Genomic DNA, 15,298 nt, shown 5'->3' on the forward strand with positions numbered 1-15,298 from the left:
AATCATCTTTTTCTTTATTTCACAGGGCTTGAAACAAACCGGCCCAATCTTCTTCTGGGTTTGGCAATAATTCAGAAGGCAAAACGTCCAGGAAGCTTGCCCCAGGAAATTGAAGAGAAGAGACCTAAAGTTCATATGTCCAAAGACCCTATGTGGATCCCAAAACCTCCGGTCCTCTATGGTTCAGACAAATTGGAGATATTTCAACCATACGATCCAGAGACTCCTGCTAGCATCACACCCCCTGGTTCACCCTCTTGCCCTGGGTCACCATCAGAGTCTTCCTCTTCGGGCTCAGTTACCATACCATCTCTTTTGACTTCCATTAGAGCAAACCCTCCTGTTTCCACCTCAGCCGTTGTTGCTGCCACTCAGTCCACCTCTAGTAAGAATAATCTCACAACAGCATCCACTGATAAGACACCACTGCAGACCATCTTGAAGACCTTGTTCCCCAATAAGCAAACTGACTCTTCTGATGGAAATTCAACAACAACAACTGTTAGTATTAAGAAGCTTCCAGTTTTTTCTCAAGTGTCTGGGTCAATGGTGGATCCAATTGTCCAACAGTATGGACAGAAATCCAAAGTCAAACAAATAGAAGAAGAGGAAAGTGACTTTGACCGGCCATATGACCCAGAAGAGGAGTATGATCCAGCAAAGGGATATGGAATGGATGCCCCACAGAGCATAGCAAACATTAAGGCAGATAGGCCTGCAGTATCAGGCATTGTTGAAGATGATGTGGCCTATGATCCAGAGGACGAGACCATCTTCGCCGATATCCAAAGTGATGTTGTTGTAACAAAGTCCCCTGTTCCAACTCAAACAGATTCTCCATTATGCCCCCCAGTTTCCACCCAGGATGTAATGCCAGCTGCCACTTCCACTCCAGCGCAAACTTCTACCCCAGCTGGAGTAGTGGAGAACCTTCCTACAGGCACTGTGGTTGTGTCAGCTGCAACACTAACTGAACAACAGCGGATGCTCGAGGAGCTCAATAAGCAGATTGAAGAGCAAAAACGGCAGTTGAAGGAGCAGGAAGAAGCACTACGTCAACAGAGGGAGGCTGTGGGTATGTTCATGGCTCACTTTTCTGTTTCTGATTCCCTGATGTCTCCCCCACCAAAATCTTTGCCTCTCAGTCAACTGTCATCTCTGCAGAGTGGAATAATGCAAACAGAGTCGAGGCATTCAGAATCAACAGACAAGACCAGCAACCTTACAGAGACAAACACAAAAATGCAATCTGTTAAGCTAGAAGACACAACTGCCATCCCTATTTTAAAAAATGATACAGATACTGTTACAGAGCAAGATGAAACACCAAAAAATGTTGAGGAAAGTGACAAGGGTTCCTCTGCAGGAGAGATTGAAGATTCTGATGTAGCGTATGATCCAGAGGACGAATCACTTTTTAATGAAATTCAGGACGATGTATTTCAAGGAGTCAATATGAAGACTCATGATTCATCTTTGTCTAGAACAGGGCATAGTGCCTGCCACAAGGGCACTCCAAATTTGTACCACAGCAGAAAGCGAAGGTCATCGCCAAAAAAGCGGAGTCATCGTGAAAGGAACCGCCATAGAAGTCCTTCAAGAAGGTCACAGCACCGTTCTCCTTCACATTCCCAGAGACGTAGAGAAAGGGATAGACACAGAAGAAGTGAAAGGGATCGGTCGAGGCATAGAGCTAGAGCACAGTCTGACCGCCAGGGTCGCCATCGGAAAGAGCATACTGAACGCCGACATTCTCATGGGCGTAGAAGATCCCCATCAGCTCCTTTCACCCTTTCACCAAAACACCACAGAGGACCTTCTCCTCAAGTCCTTGAGAAATCAAAAAGTGCAAGTGTTCTGTGTAATACTCCAGACTCTGTGGTTGGACAATTTGTAGAGAGTAACACGTTATCATGTACCTCGGTTACTGTTAAAAATGACCTTGACGGATATCAGTTAAAATGTAATCTGGTTGAGAACCATGATAAAGACTTTTCTCCTCTTCACAATGTGAAGCTAGAGATTTCAGAACCACCAAAATCCCAGGATCTTCAAAAAAATTCACTCAGTAACCATGATGACACAGGTAGTGGTTCTTCTACACAAGTGGACAACCACTCTCAACTGGAATCTCTGCTTGAAAACAAAATTGAAAGTACAGTTCCTTTAAGAGAAATTGATCCGCCTATTCGAGATTCTCCTCAGAGCCCTGATCCAGAGCCACAGTTTGTGAAACCTAGCAGCATTGAAAAGGTTGACTCTGTAAAGATTGAGGAAATCAGAGATCCTGAGACATATACCAGTGTCACAATGCCACTTGTTAAAGATGAAAAAAATCATCTGCCTATTTGTGGTCAAGCAACAATGTCCAATATACTATGGCCTACTATTGGAGGTCCAAAATCAGATGTTAAAAATAGGGAAAGTCCAGGATTAAAGCATCCAGAAATACTCGGGCAAGGGGGAGGACATTCAGATCCAGCCAGAGGCTCTTATATTCTGAGCTCAGGATCTGAAATAGACCCTGTGACAAGGTGTCTGGGACCTGGTATGAGTAGTCCAGATATTAGGAATCCAGGACCAGATATGAAAGAACCTGGCAATAGGGGATCACAAATATATCTAAGAGAAACAGGAATTAGATTCCCAGGGCCTGATATGAGGGTACCAGGCATGCAAGGCATAAGCCCTAATATTTGGGGTCCTGGACCACATATACAAGACCTAGCTATAAGCGGTCAAGGGAAACATTTGAGGGACCCAGGGACAGGGATGCAGGGTTCAGAGCGAATTTTGAGAGAACCAGGTATTGAGGAAAACAATACTGACAGAATTGGTTCAGGAGCAGTCATGCAAGGTTCTGGGATGAGGAGTCCAGTGCAAGATATGGGAAGTTCTAGTATGCAAGGTATGAACCCAGAAATAAAAGATCCAGGCCATGATGTGAGACAGTGTGAACCAGAATTGAGAGGAAAAATGCTTGTACCAGCTGTTACAACTTCACATATGGGAGGACCTTTTGAGGGTCCACAGATACAGGGTAAGGCTTCAGATATTATAGAAAAAGGTAAAGGCCAAAAAGATAGATATGAAATTCCACATACTGGGGGTGTAAGATCTGCTATGAGGAGTGGAGGTGTAAAAGATCCAAGTCGAGATATAAGAAGTCCAGGTCCATCTTTAAGAGGCTCAGGACGACTTCAGAGGCAATCAAGGCATGATGGCAGTCCAGTTTTTGAGGATAGGGGCCCTCTGAAAAGGGGGTTTCAGCTATATGGAAGAGATACAGATTTGAGCAGGGTTGGTGGTGGTCGAGAAAGGAGTTTAGATTCCAATGCATCTATGGGTTCAGACAGTATAGTTCTTACAAAAGATAGACTATCCCCGGCAATGACAGTTGAAAGGCGGGGCCCACAAAGACGGACAAACATAAATTATGAAAGTGGTGGGTCTAACATGTCCTTCATTGAACAAGACAGTAGTGCACCTGAACATATCAATCGACCACAGCCAGATATTAGTGCTGACAGGAGTGTGCATGGCCCTGACATGAGAGAATCAGAAACTATGCATGAATTAGGAAGGCCAGATACAACAGAAACACGTTACATCGGGCCTAGTCAATATATGGGTACTATTGGTAGCTCAGATACAAATAGGAGGGATGTAGACATGCAAGGAAGACATATACAGGGTCTATGGAGAAATGAACAAATAGGTCAAGAAGACAAAGGTCCCATGCCAAACATTACAAATCCAGATTGGAGGGGTCCAGGTCTTATTGGTCCTGATATGATGGGTCAAATAAGTCAAAATAAAGGCCCGAGTTCACATATGGGGGCTCCAGATTGGAGTGGCCCTGGGTCAGACAAAAGAGATAATTGGAGAGGACCAGACAGGAGAAGGTCAGGTCCAGTCAGAGGAGGGCCATTTATGCAAGATGAATGGAGAGTCCACCAGCCTGATAAGAGAGGTCCAGACATGGAGAGCCAGGGGCCTGAAAGAAGAGGCGCTGGAGCACTCAACTTTAGAGAATCAGGGCCTGAAATGACAAGTTCAAACATGGAGAACATGACACATGACAAGAGAGGGCCTGGGGGCCTGGATGTTGTGTCACCGGGACCTTCAAGGAGAGGACCTGATATGGATGTCCCAATGTGTGGCAGGAGAGGACTGGGAGGTCCAGATTTCATTGGACCAGGACTTGAAAGAAGAGGACCTGATATGGAGGTCCCAATGCATGACAGGAGAGCACCAGGAGGTCCAGATTTCATTGGGCAACGAGCTGATAAGGAGGTCCCAATGCATGACAGGAGAGGACCAGGAGGTCCAAATTTCAGGAGACCAGAGCCTGAAAGTAAAGGTCCAACTAATGACAATCTGGGACCTGGCAGGAGAGGACCAGGGGGTCCAGACTTTGTGGGACCAGGTCTTGAAAGGAAAGGTTTAGCTATGGAAGGTCCTGGGCCTAACGGAAGAGGACCAGCAGGTCCAGATTTCAGGGGACCATGGCCCGAAAGGAGACATCCTGATATGGTTGGTTCAGGTCCTGACATAAGAGGACCAGGTGATCAAGATGTCTGGGGACCAGGACCTGAAAGGAGAGGTCCAGCTATGGAGGGTCCTGGGACTGAAAGGCAAGGCGTATGTCCAGATTTCAGTGAACCAGGGCTTGAAAGGAGAGGTATATCTATGGAGCATCCCAGGCTTGACAGTAGAGGACCTGGAGGTCCAGATTTCAGAGGCTTGGGACCGGAAAGGAGAGGTCCAGCTATGGAGGGTCCAGGGCTTGACAGGAGAGGACTTGGAGGTCCAGATTTCAGAGGACCAGGGCCTGAGAGGAGAAGTTTATCTATGGAGCATATTAGGCTTGACAGTAGAGGAACTGGAGGTCCAGATTTCAATGACCCAGGGCTTGAAAGGCAAAGTTTATCTATGGAGGGCCCTGGGCCTGTCAAGGGAGGACCTAGAGTTCCAAATTTCAGAGGCCCGGGACCTGAAAGGAGAGGTCCCGCTATAGAGGGTCCTGGGACTGACAGGAGAGGACCTGGAGGTCCAGATTTCAGGGGACCAGGGCCTGAAAACAGAGGCTTATCTGTGGAGGGTATGGGGCCTGACAGTAGAGGACTTGGACGACCAGATTTTAGAGGACCAGGGCCTGAGAGAAGAAGTTTATCAATGGATCATCCTGGGCTTGACAGTAGAGGACATGGAGGCCCGGATTTCAGTGAACCAGGGCTTGAAAGGAGAGGTCCTGCTATGGAGGGTCCTGTAACTGCTAGGAGAGGACCCGGAGGGCCAGATTTTAGCAGACCAGGGCCTGATAGGAGAGGTCCTGCTATGGGTAGTCCAGGACCTGACTGGAGAGAATTGGCAGTTCCAAATTTTAGTGGACCAGGACATGAAAGAAGACATCACTCTATGGACAGTCAAGAATCTGACAGGAGAGGACCAGGAGGTCCAGATATCCCGGGACCAGGGCCTGAAAAGAGAGGTCTGGCCATGAATGGACCAGGGCCTGACAGGAGAGGACCAGTTGGTCCAGACTTAAGAGGGCTTGGGTGTGAAAGGAGAGGTCCCTCTATGCATGGTCAAGGTCATGACAGGAGAGGAGCATATCTGAGCGGTCCTGGGCCTGAATTCATAGGACTGGGGCCTGAAAGAACTGGTCCAGGCATTGAAGTTCCAGGGACCCATAATAGAGGACAGGGAGGACCACTGTTCAGGGGTCCTGGGCCAGAATGCAGACATCCCAATATGGAGGACTCCGTGCCTGACAGGAGAGGTCCAGATATCAGAGGACCAAGGCTGGAAAGACCAGGTTCTGGTGTGGAGGGTCCAGAGCCCAACAGGAGAGGGCCAGGAGGTCCAAACATGAGGAGACCAGGGATTCACCATTCAGGTCCAAACATAGAGGGCTCAGGGGCTGACATGAGCGGTAGAAGACCTCCAGATATGGGGGAAACAGGCAACAGCAGTAACTTTTCAAGAGGCCCACAGTTCAGGGGTCCTGAGCCAGAAAGAAGACCTCCAGATATGGGGGATATGGAGTTTGATAGAAGAGGTCCACACATCAGAGGAGTGAGGCTTGAAAGAACTGTTATGGAGGGTCTGTGGCCCGATAGGAAAGGTCCAAGAGGTCCAGAGTTTAGAGGACCCGGTTGTGAAAGTAGAGGTCCACGCTTTGAGGGCCCAGGGCCTGACAGACAAGAACCAGGAGGCTTAGGCTTCAGTGAACCTGGGCCTGAAATAAGAGGTCCAGATATAGAGGGTGCAGGACCTGATTGGTCAAGATCAGGTGGTCCAGACTTTAGAGGCCCTGGCATCAGGCAGAAAGGTCCAAATACAGAGAGTCTTAGAAATAGAAAAGATAACTGGGGAGAGGCTGACTTTGGAGGCTCAGAACCTATCCAGGAAAGCCCAGATATAGAGGGTCTGGGACCTGATAGAACAGGTCAAAACATGAGGGGTTCAGGGCCTATGAGGAGAAACAGAGGACCAGGGCCAGATATTAGCAGTCTAAATTGGGGAGATAGATGGAAAGGAGAGCCCAATATGGAGGCTGCAGGAAATGATAGTGAATGTTCAGGAGATGATTGGACAAGACATGGCAACAGGGGTACACGGCCCATCCAGGAAGGTCCAGCTGAGCAGGTTCAAGAACATAGTAGGCAAGGTCCTCATATGGAATGGAGAGGCTCTAGAAGTAGGGTGCCAAGGCACATACAGGAAAGACCAAATTTACCATTTACAGGACCTTTGAGAGGTCCAGAAGATGATTGTAGTGGTCCTGGCTTCAGGGGTCCAGGGCCTCTGCAGGATGACCCAGATATGGGAGAACCTGGAAATCAATGGAGAGAGCCTGATAGGGGGGGTGCTGGGCCAAACAGATGGGGGCCTGGACCATTTTTAAGAGGAGAAAGAGATCCAGACAAGAGAGGACAGGGCCATGATAGAAGAGGTCCAGGAACAAGAGGACGAGGATCAGATATGAGAGGAGGCCCAGCTATGGGGAATGACTGGAGGAAGCCAGACTTCAGGGGTAATATAAGAGGGACAAACATGGAAGAACCTGGGGCTAATAGGGGAGGTCCAAACAGGAGAGGCCCCGGAGGTCCAGATTTAAGACACTCAGGGCCTGAAAACAGAAATTCAAACAATGAAGTCCCAGGGACTGATGGGAGGTTTTCCGATGGTGGGGGGCCAGGATCTGATAGGCGAGGTTTAGACATGGACACCCCTGGAACAGGTAGACAAGGATTTGAGCATGATTTTAGGAGGCAAAGGAGAGGTCCAACTATAAGAAGGCATACAGATATGAGGGGGCCAGCACCAGAAGGTTCAGATATAAGACATGGACCTGGTAGGTGGGATACAAAAATTGAAGGCCCAGGGTCAGACTCAAAGGGATATGAGCCAGCACCAGCTCATTTCAATAGTCCCCATCAGATTTCCAGATTCCAAGGCCCTAGTGATCCACATTCTGCACCTAACAGTGGGCCCCTAGGTCCAGCTCAAAACAGTGGAAGAAACTCATGCTCCGGTTTTGATAGCCTACAAAATCAGCAAACCGTAAACCCCCAGAGACACAGAGCTGCCTTGCTTCCCACTCCAACAGAAGGTCTTATACGCTTCCCAAATCGTATGATCAACAATCCTGATGTCTTCAGCCCAAAACATAAACAAATAGGTCACCCAACAGACAGGGACTGGAGTAGAGGTAGACCAGTGAGTCGAGAAAGAGAGTTGGTCAAAGGGCAAAGACAGGAGCAGGAGAAAAGTCCTGCTGGTAAAACAAGTATGCCTATAGATTCAGGCACAGGGGGTGGAGAAGAAAAAAAAGAAGAGGGGAAAGAAACTGATAAGCAGGGGATTCATGGTGTATGTGTAGAAACTAAAACCAATCCAAGTATGGACAGCGATGGAAATAAAAGCAATGTCTAGCCAAGTTAGACAAATCATTACACAAGATGGGTCAGTAAGGCTGATGAATGACAAAAATGCTTATCAAATTGGCTAGAGATAGACCGCATAACACACTGAATGTAGTTTTTCTCAAGGAAAGTAATTGTCCATGTCTTTTTGAAATTTCAACATGACCTACAGGAAAAGCCACGTGAAAGATCAGACATTGTGGCTTGATGTGGAAATGCTCAGAGGTATTTGAGTTCATTATGTTCTAGTTTGTGTACTTGTAATCAAAGTATGTGTGTTTATTTTTGTTATATGATTATGACTAAACGCCTCTTAAACTTAATTGATCACTTGTAAATTCAACTGCTTGATGTGCATTTCTAGTTGAAAAAATGTACAGTTTTTTTTTTTTTTTTTTTTTTTTTTACATAGCCAAAGTGTCAGTACAGTAGCCATAATCTGGCTTTTATGTTATATTGCTGGTAAAAAAAATGGCTTGTTACATTTTTCTTTTAGAATGCAAGTCAATAAAATGAAAATTACAATTTTACATTTGTATTTAGTGTGTTTTTCATCAATATTTGGATGAATTGAATTCTATATATATATCTATATTTATAATAATAAACCAATCTGTGGCTCATATTGTTAAGAGGTACAATTAAAAAAAAAAAAAAAAAAAAAAAAAAAAAGCAGATGACACATTTTAGTAGTTCCACTTTGCCAGAGACTAGTGACTCTTCAGAAGCAACACACTGTAAATAAAAGAACCTCCATTTGGAGATAAATATAGATGGAGCTTTTTAATTGATATGTCTTTCATATATCCAGTGGTGGAAGACTATTTCAGATCAGTAAATAAAAGTAATGATACCACAATGTAAGAACACTCAATGAAAAGTGTAATTTAAGTTTTAATATTATTCGGTTGGTTTGTTAGGAAATCTACATAAATTCATAATATTTTATTAGCTAATCACATGTTTTGTACGTACAATGTTGATCTTCAAATTAGCTATAGTAACTATAGCTGTCTATTAAATGTTGACTAAAAAGTGCAATATTTGCCAATGAAATATAGTGCGGTAGAAAGTAGCAGTAGTAAAGTACAGTATTTAAATAAATGTACTTTGTTACATTCCATCACTGAATATATCCATCCCTGACTCTCCATACTCTCAATATTTTTGATAAATGTTGGTCAGTCTGTTGGATTTGACATGCTCTGGTTCATAACAGTACCATCCGGAGTGAAAAGATATATACTTTTGATACACATTATGGAATATCAGCATTCTATGTAAATGCTTTTTAGCACGTTATTTCTTGTGTATCTTGCAGATTGTTGGGCAATACAATGTTGAACCATAAAAGGGCAGTGTGCTAAAATGAGTAATGTTTTCACAATAAAATTTGGCAAATAACAAGCACTACCTTTTAATGAGTTCTCAGGTTTCTTAAGGGCTCCTCCTGTATCAAGCAGGTCTATGCTAATACAGGACTTTTATTATAGAGGACTAGCAATATTGCCCATAACCCTCCACAGCCATCTGCAAGTCTCATGTCCTACCAAAAGGGGGCGACAGCATTCAGTTGCGTCTTTAGTCCATCAGGCATTACAGTGTCCAACAGGGAGACTTGTACTTCGGTGGAGTATGTCAATATTATTTTAGTTTACTTTATTTTAGAGGAAAATATCGTATTTTTATCTGACAGCTGTAGTTAGTGGTTACTTTACAAATAAAATGTTACATAAAATACAAATAAAATACAATGCATTGGAAACCTTAGGTTTTCTCTCTGTTTTCAGTCCTCATTGGTTCTTTCATTGTCATGGCAATCACAAGTATGGTTTCATGAGTGGGATCAAGGAACTTTGTGTGTTACTACAAAATATTTTGTAAAAGAACAACATTTACAGCTTATTTTGCTATGGGAAAAAAAAAAAAACAACTGGGAGGGAAAAAAAACACATTGATAGTCCAGTTCTGTTCAGTGGACATGTTATGCTTCTGCAGGTTGATACATAATAATCTTATAATCAATGTAAAATTATTTTAAAAACACTCTCAGTAGTATCTAGTATCCCCATACTAGTTTATATTAATGTGTATTAATAATGTATTAATGTGTAAGCAGCATGTTATAGCTGGAATACCAGATTGTAAAAATACTCCAAAACATATTACAAAAATACAAGTATCAACAAAATGTACTTAAAGTTAAAGTTTTCATACTAAAAAATACAAAAAAAAGTACCCGTGTTTTTATTATTGTATATGGCATTGTTGCATTATTATTAAGGACACATTCATGTGTAATTAAAATTTTACTGTTGTAGTTGGTGGAGGTAGAGCTGATGTTAGGCAGCTGTCAACATCTTTTGATTTTATGTGATATATTTTGTAAGATAAGGCTTTGTTTTATACGTAAAGTCAGGTAAATGTATTGGATCAAAATAAAAATATTTACATATTTTAAGAACTTGACTAAATGCAGGCTAATGTTTCTTAGTTACTTTTAATCACTGCTTTTTAGTAGTCTTCTATCTTGGATATAGACGCTCTGTTTTCTGTCTGTACAAAATATTTTTTGATCTGGACTTGGTCTAATGTGGTGTACATGCGAAAAGAGCAGTGAAATAGCGCTTCATAGTATTTTCACAAATTGAATAAAGGTTTCACAAATCTGAAACTGTGTTTGTTTGAAACCTTAGCCTCTGAGGAATAATCTAGTCCAGATTTGAGAGCTCCAGGTATAGTGGTTTTGGATCTGGACCTGGTCTAATGTGGTCTGCATGTGGAGAAAAAGCAGTGAAAGTAATAATAAGTAATAATTTAAGTAATAATAATAAAATAATTAAGACTTTGCCTAAAATGCATAACAGCTATTACAGCAGTAAAGAGCATAGACTGTATATAAAAAGGAAAAGAGGTGCAAAAATCGAAGAATCGGTCGCTCAGCAACGTAAGTTAACTTTCACTTAAGTTCCCCTTAACTTTCCCCTTAACTGCCGAATCGGAAGCTGCGACTCAAGCGCCATCGTTTAAGGAGTTTAAGTTAAAGTAAGTTGACCCAGTAAAGCCCTTATTAAAGAGCTAAATAATAACTGCAACATATTTGGACTCCAGATAATTGACTATTGAAATTTGTATGGCGTTTATAATTATTTACCGTTACCGTTTTAAGGTGGGGAGGTTTTACCCAACGTTAGCGTAACGTTATGTCAACGTCTTGTCAAATTTACTAACGTTAACGTTAGCTTAAAGTTCCTCGTTCGCTAACGCACATTCATGAGTTATGCTAGCTTTTGTATGTTAATTATGGATAATTCGTCCACGACTGACATATTGGGAGTTGTGGCTAAATTCGTTCATGCTAGCATTATCAGTGTTAGTTAGTTTAGGCTAACTTGAACTAAATTAGATCTTTTAACACTGGCCGATCTAACGTTAGCTTCCATGGCACAGCACAGTTATCTGAAGTCGGTTGATATGTAACGCGACTCTATGTTGGAAATATAAGAATAAGAAGAAAGTAATATTTTTCCTGATCTCCGTCCCATCTCTAGAGTGAAGGATGTCATCCTTTTCCTCAGTGTGTAAAACCATCCATGCATCACCTTCACCCTCATTCAGAGAACACACCTGTGACTCTGTTGGTGTGATATTTAGCCAAGGCGGATGTTTGACACAAGATCAGGGGCAGATGTTGGGAAGTGAACTTGGCCTGATGGAGATGTCAGAGGTTGAGTATACACACCTTCAGTACCTTATCCAGGCACACATGGAGGCACAAGCTGCGCCTCCAGATGGGCCAGATGCCAGATCTTACCCTGCTACAGTGATGGGTAAAGACACCACTGGATCAATAGAGATTTCTCCAATCTCATCCACTCAAGCAATTGACCTATCAACTTCAACTGATGGCCTGGTGATGCCAGGAGAAAAGACACCAGCTTCTTATGGAGAGGTCCCAAGTTTTGTGCTGGCAAGGGTCAGAGGTGAAGACAGTCCCACTGAACCACGTACCAACAGCAGCACATCCTTACAGATGAGATCCAAATCAGCTGCTAGAGTTTGCTTGGAGAAAAGGTTCAACACCATGTCTGCTGACACCCCAAGACAGCAAGATATTCAGTCTGCAGTTCTTAGCAAGTAGGTATCATTAATATTGTATTGCTATTTGTTAGTAAATATAGCCCCATAATGGTGAAGTACTCATTTTTATCTCTGTTGTTGTGTTTCAGTTTATTGACAATACTCCAGCAGTCTGCAGAGGCTCAAGAGGCAGTCATACATCCTCAAATTCAGAAGTGGATGAAAACTGAGAGAGCAAATCCTTTTGAGGTTTCCAGCCCATTTGTAGGGGGTGCATTTAACCCAGTCACCAACATGTGTGAACAAGTATGGTGAAAAATCAAAATACACTTTCTTACAGCTTTGTAAGAGACACATTTCATTGTTTAATCCTTTCCCCCCTGCTTTAATCACAGGTGATTAGCCATATTCCTCATATGGTTGAACCTAACAAGCATCAAGGTTTAATCATCCCCAAGAGTTTTTCATTTAAATTTCACCCAGAGATGGTTGTTACAAAAGCTCACTATACAAGTGGCAGCAACTCAACAGAGGAGCAGCAGTTGGTGAACATAGCAAGTAATAATATGTACTCTAAACCTAGTCTTACCTCACACTTGTAGTTCTTTTCTTGTTTCTACGCTTCAAATACATACTTTTGTGTCTAACTTATACAACTATCGTAAACACTCCCAATTTGTTTCATAGATGATGTGGCGACATCTGCTGCTGCCTCCAGGAAGCACGGTAGCACCTGCACCTTTCAACCCATCAAGGCTCATAAGGTGATCCCAGACTCTGCTGGCGAATCAGGGAGCAGCACCAGGAAAAGACCTCAACCTCATGTGCTACTTAGTCAGCGCAGGGAGAGACACAACAGTAAGGAGAGGGAACGCAGGTGAGCAGCCATTACAAACATCTGTCTCTGCAGGCCTCCACAGTTTGTGACATGGTCTTATGAAATAATCACAATTTGATCTGTCCAGGCCACAGTCACAGTCAGATATCCCCCTATGTTTCTTGTCTCTCTGTACTGTGACTGTAATGTACAAAATGTACTGTAATTAAGGCAAAATACTGAAAGATAATTATTAATTTCTGGGTTGCAACCTACTGTGTAGTTGCTTGATATTCAGACATTGTTAAATATATGTTCATTAAAAGTAAATTAAATAGGGTTGGAGAGATACACGGCTGCAATGACTGGTTGATCATTTTTTTAGATAGTTGAAAAAATCTAATCAATTAATCATTTAAAGCTAGAGTGTGGAACTTTTTTCTGTTTTATTCAAGCCCTTGCTTGATCTTCACACAATGAGGTTCACACAATTCTGATTAAGCCTTTCACCGCAAGGTTAATCTCTTTGTATTTCGCAGTATACTTTGAGTTTTTAAATCTGGTGTCGATGACGACATTAGTGATGTTTTATGCCAAGCAACAATGTTTGGTTTGCCAGAGCTGAAGGGGGGAGCAACGCTGCAGAATTCTTAAGCAAAAATTACAAACATTTGCTCAGGTTCTCAAATGTTCTTACATGATAGTTAATTGAATATGTTTTGCTTTTGGACTGTTTGTCGGACAAAACAAGACATTTGATGATATCACGTTGTGCTCTAGGATACTGTGATGTGCATTTTTCACTGTTTTCTGTTGTTTTGTAAACTAAACGATCAATTGAATAATTAAGAAACAACTCTGCAGCTGAAATGATAATAAATGAAAATATGCATCATTTACAGAAAATATTTATTAGTTACAGCCCTAGATAGCTATCGTGATGTCTTCTGTAAGCCACTGGGACATGAGACTTTAAGATCTAAGAACAGTAAAGCTTGAGAAACACTGATTTTAAACATCTGTAGTCTTTGTTGCTGCACAGAAAGAGGATTCGTTCGTGCTGTGATGAGCTGAACATGCTGGTGCCGTTCTGTGAGTCAGGTACAGACAAAGTCACCACCCTGCAGTGGACCACTGCCTTCCTCAGATACATCAATAAAATGTACGGCGACACCTTCAAAGAGGTATGTTTGTGTTGTTCAGTCTTCAGTAGTTAAAATGTTGATTGATATAAAGCATTTTGGCTTGATCATCCTGCAACGGAGTTATTGGAGACTGCAAACCTGGGAATGGGAGATAAGAGCTTAATTACATTGCGTCTTACTGCCTGAGTAATAAGTACTGCAGCCGACTTTATATAACTTTTGTTATTTAGGGTTTGAATCAAATTCTTATTATTTTTATTGTATGAAATTAAATAAACTTTATTATTTTACTGTGATGGATTATCTTCTGTTGCGCTTTTGCAGTGGAAATTGATTCACATACGAAAAAATACATAGTATTTTAGTAGTCAGCAAATTAAAACAAGCCCTAATCTATCAAAACCACATTATGCTGGCCGCGTGCAACACCATCATTACCTGCAGTAAAGGAGAGGCGATAATCTAGATAGAAGCAGACAGATGCATCTGTCATTAACCACAACAATCTGCTATTTTCCCACTTTACAGGAGTTTCAGAAGGCATTCACCAACGGGAAAGGACTCTTTCTTAAATCCACCGCTTCTTCAGACCAGGACCCAATCTACCAGGAGATGGACGAGACACTGAGCATTCCTCACGCGGTAGAACAGTGACCCCACTCACTATTTTATCTGTTGAATCAGCCAGATATTTGAGTACATTTTAATTTAACCTCTGAAGTAGGTTCAGTTGTCCCATCGGCTCTGGTTATAGGTTGGGTCAATGTGTTTTTGAATGACAAAAAGCATCCTTTTGAGAGGAGCTCCACATCTGACTACATTACTATGGTTTAGAATGAGGAACGTTTTTAGTCTCAGACCATGTGATGCTCTCACTGGCTTTCTTTAGCTGACCACACTGTATCAAACTAGTGTTTGAATTGCCACGCTATTTCGTCTGATATATTTATTACCCCTTAAGAGGCTACATTTCCTCAAGAGGCAACATTTGTTAAAAAAGGGCTTTTCATAGAGTCATACACAGGTGGCACTGTTTCTCTTTGAAAGACAGATGATGGTGCTCTAATGATTAAATTTCAGCTCTTCAGTTATAGATCTAGCAAATTTTACCCTTTATCTGCTTAATTCAAATTTAGTTTACTTGAATTTCTAATGAATGTTTTTTTAAATGACTTTGTTTGATATTTGTTCAGACAGTACAGTGTTCAGTTTTTGTCCACATACATTTATTCTTTAATCACATATTTAAGTGTTTTGCATGGAAGTAAGTGTTACTACTTTGTAAATTAATGGAATTACTTGACTTTCATAGTGTTAAGCAT

General features: G+C 42.3%; 2 protein-coding genes across 4 annotated transcripts in view; both read left to right on the top strand.

The window, feature by feature from the left end:
* The window catches only part of LOC119905267, a 33,158-nt gene extending 24,694 nt beyond the window's left edge, over positions 1–8,464 (top strand). The window contains exon 17 of the mRNA XM_038722116.1: positions 26–8,464. Coding sequence (XP_038578044.1) covers positions 26–7,944 — 7,919 coding nt within the window. The 3' untranslated portion in view covers positions 7,945–8,464. The remainder of the gene's footprint in view (positions 1–25) is intronic.
* A 2,425-nt stretch (positions 8,465–10,889) lies between these two features.
* Positions 10,890–15,247, top strand: LOC119905285 (transcription factor-like 5 protein). 3 transcript variants are annotated; one of them, XR_005444800.1, is made up of 7 exons: positions 10,890–10,979; positions 11,486–12,071; positions 12,164–12,320; positions 12,410–12,572; positions 12,702–12,891; positions 13,857–14,015; positions 14,505–14,617. XR_005444800.1 is itself a non-coding variant. In XM_038722151.1 (7 exons), exons 2-7 carry the CDS (start codon positions 11,494–11,496, stop codon positions 14,628–14,630), a joined length of 1,356 nt encoding a protein of 451 aa, XP_038578079.1. In that variant the 5' UTR covers positions 10,891–10,979; positions 11,486–11,493; the 3' UTR covers positions 14,631–15,247. The 3 variants fall into 3 exon arrangements, 2 of the variants coding, with proteins under 2 accessions (XP_038578079.1, XP_038578081.1); XM_038722151.1 differs by having other exon boundaries at positions 10,891–10,979; positions 13,874–14,015; positions 14,505–15,247; XM_038722153.1 differs by lacking the exon at positions 10,890–10,979 and having other exon boundaries at positions 11,039–12,071; positions 13,874–14,015; positions 14,505–15,247.
* The last annotated feature ends 51 nt before the right edge of the window (positions 15,248–15,298 follow it).

This window comes from Micropterus salmoides, unplaced genomic scaffold (genome assembly GCF_014851395.1).
Source record: "Micropterus salmoides isolate LMB-PRFRI ecotype aquatic unplaced genomic scaffold, ASM1485139v1 Ms_hic_scaffold_16, whole genome shotgun sequence".
Taxonomy (NCBI): Eukaryota; Metazoa; Chordata; class Actinopteri; order Centrarchiformes; family Centrarchidae; genus Micropterus; species Micropterus salmoides.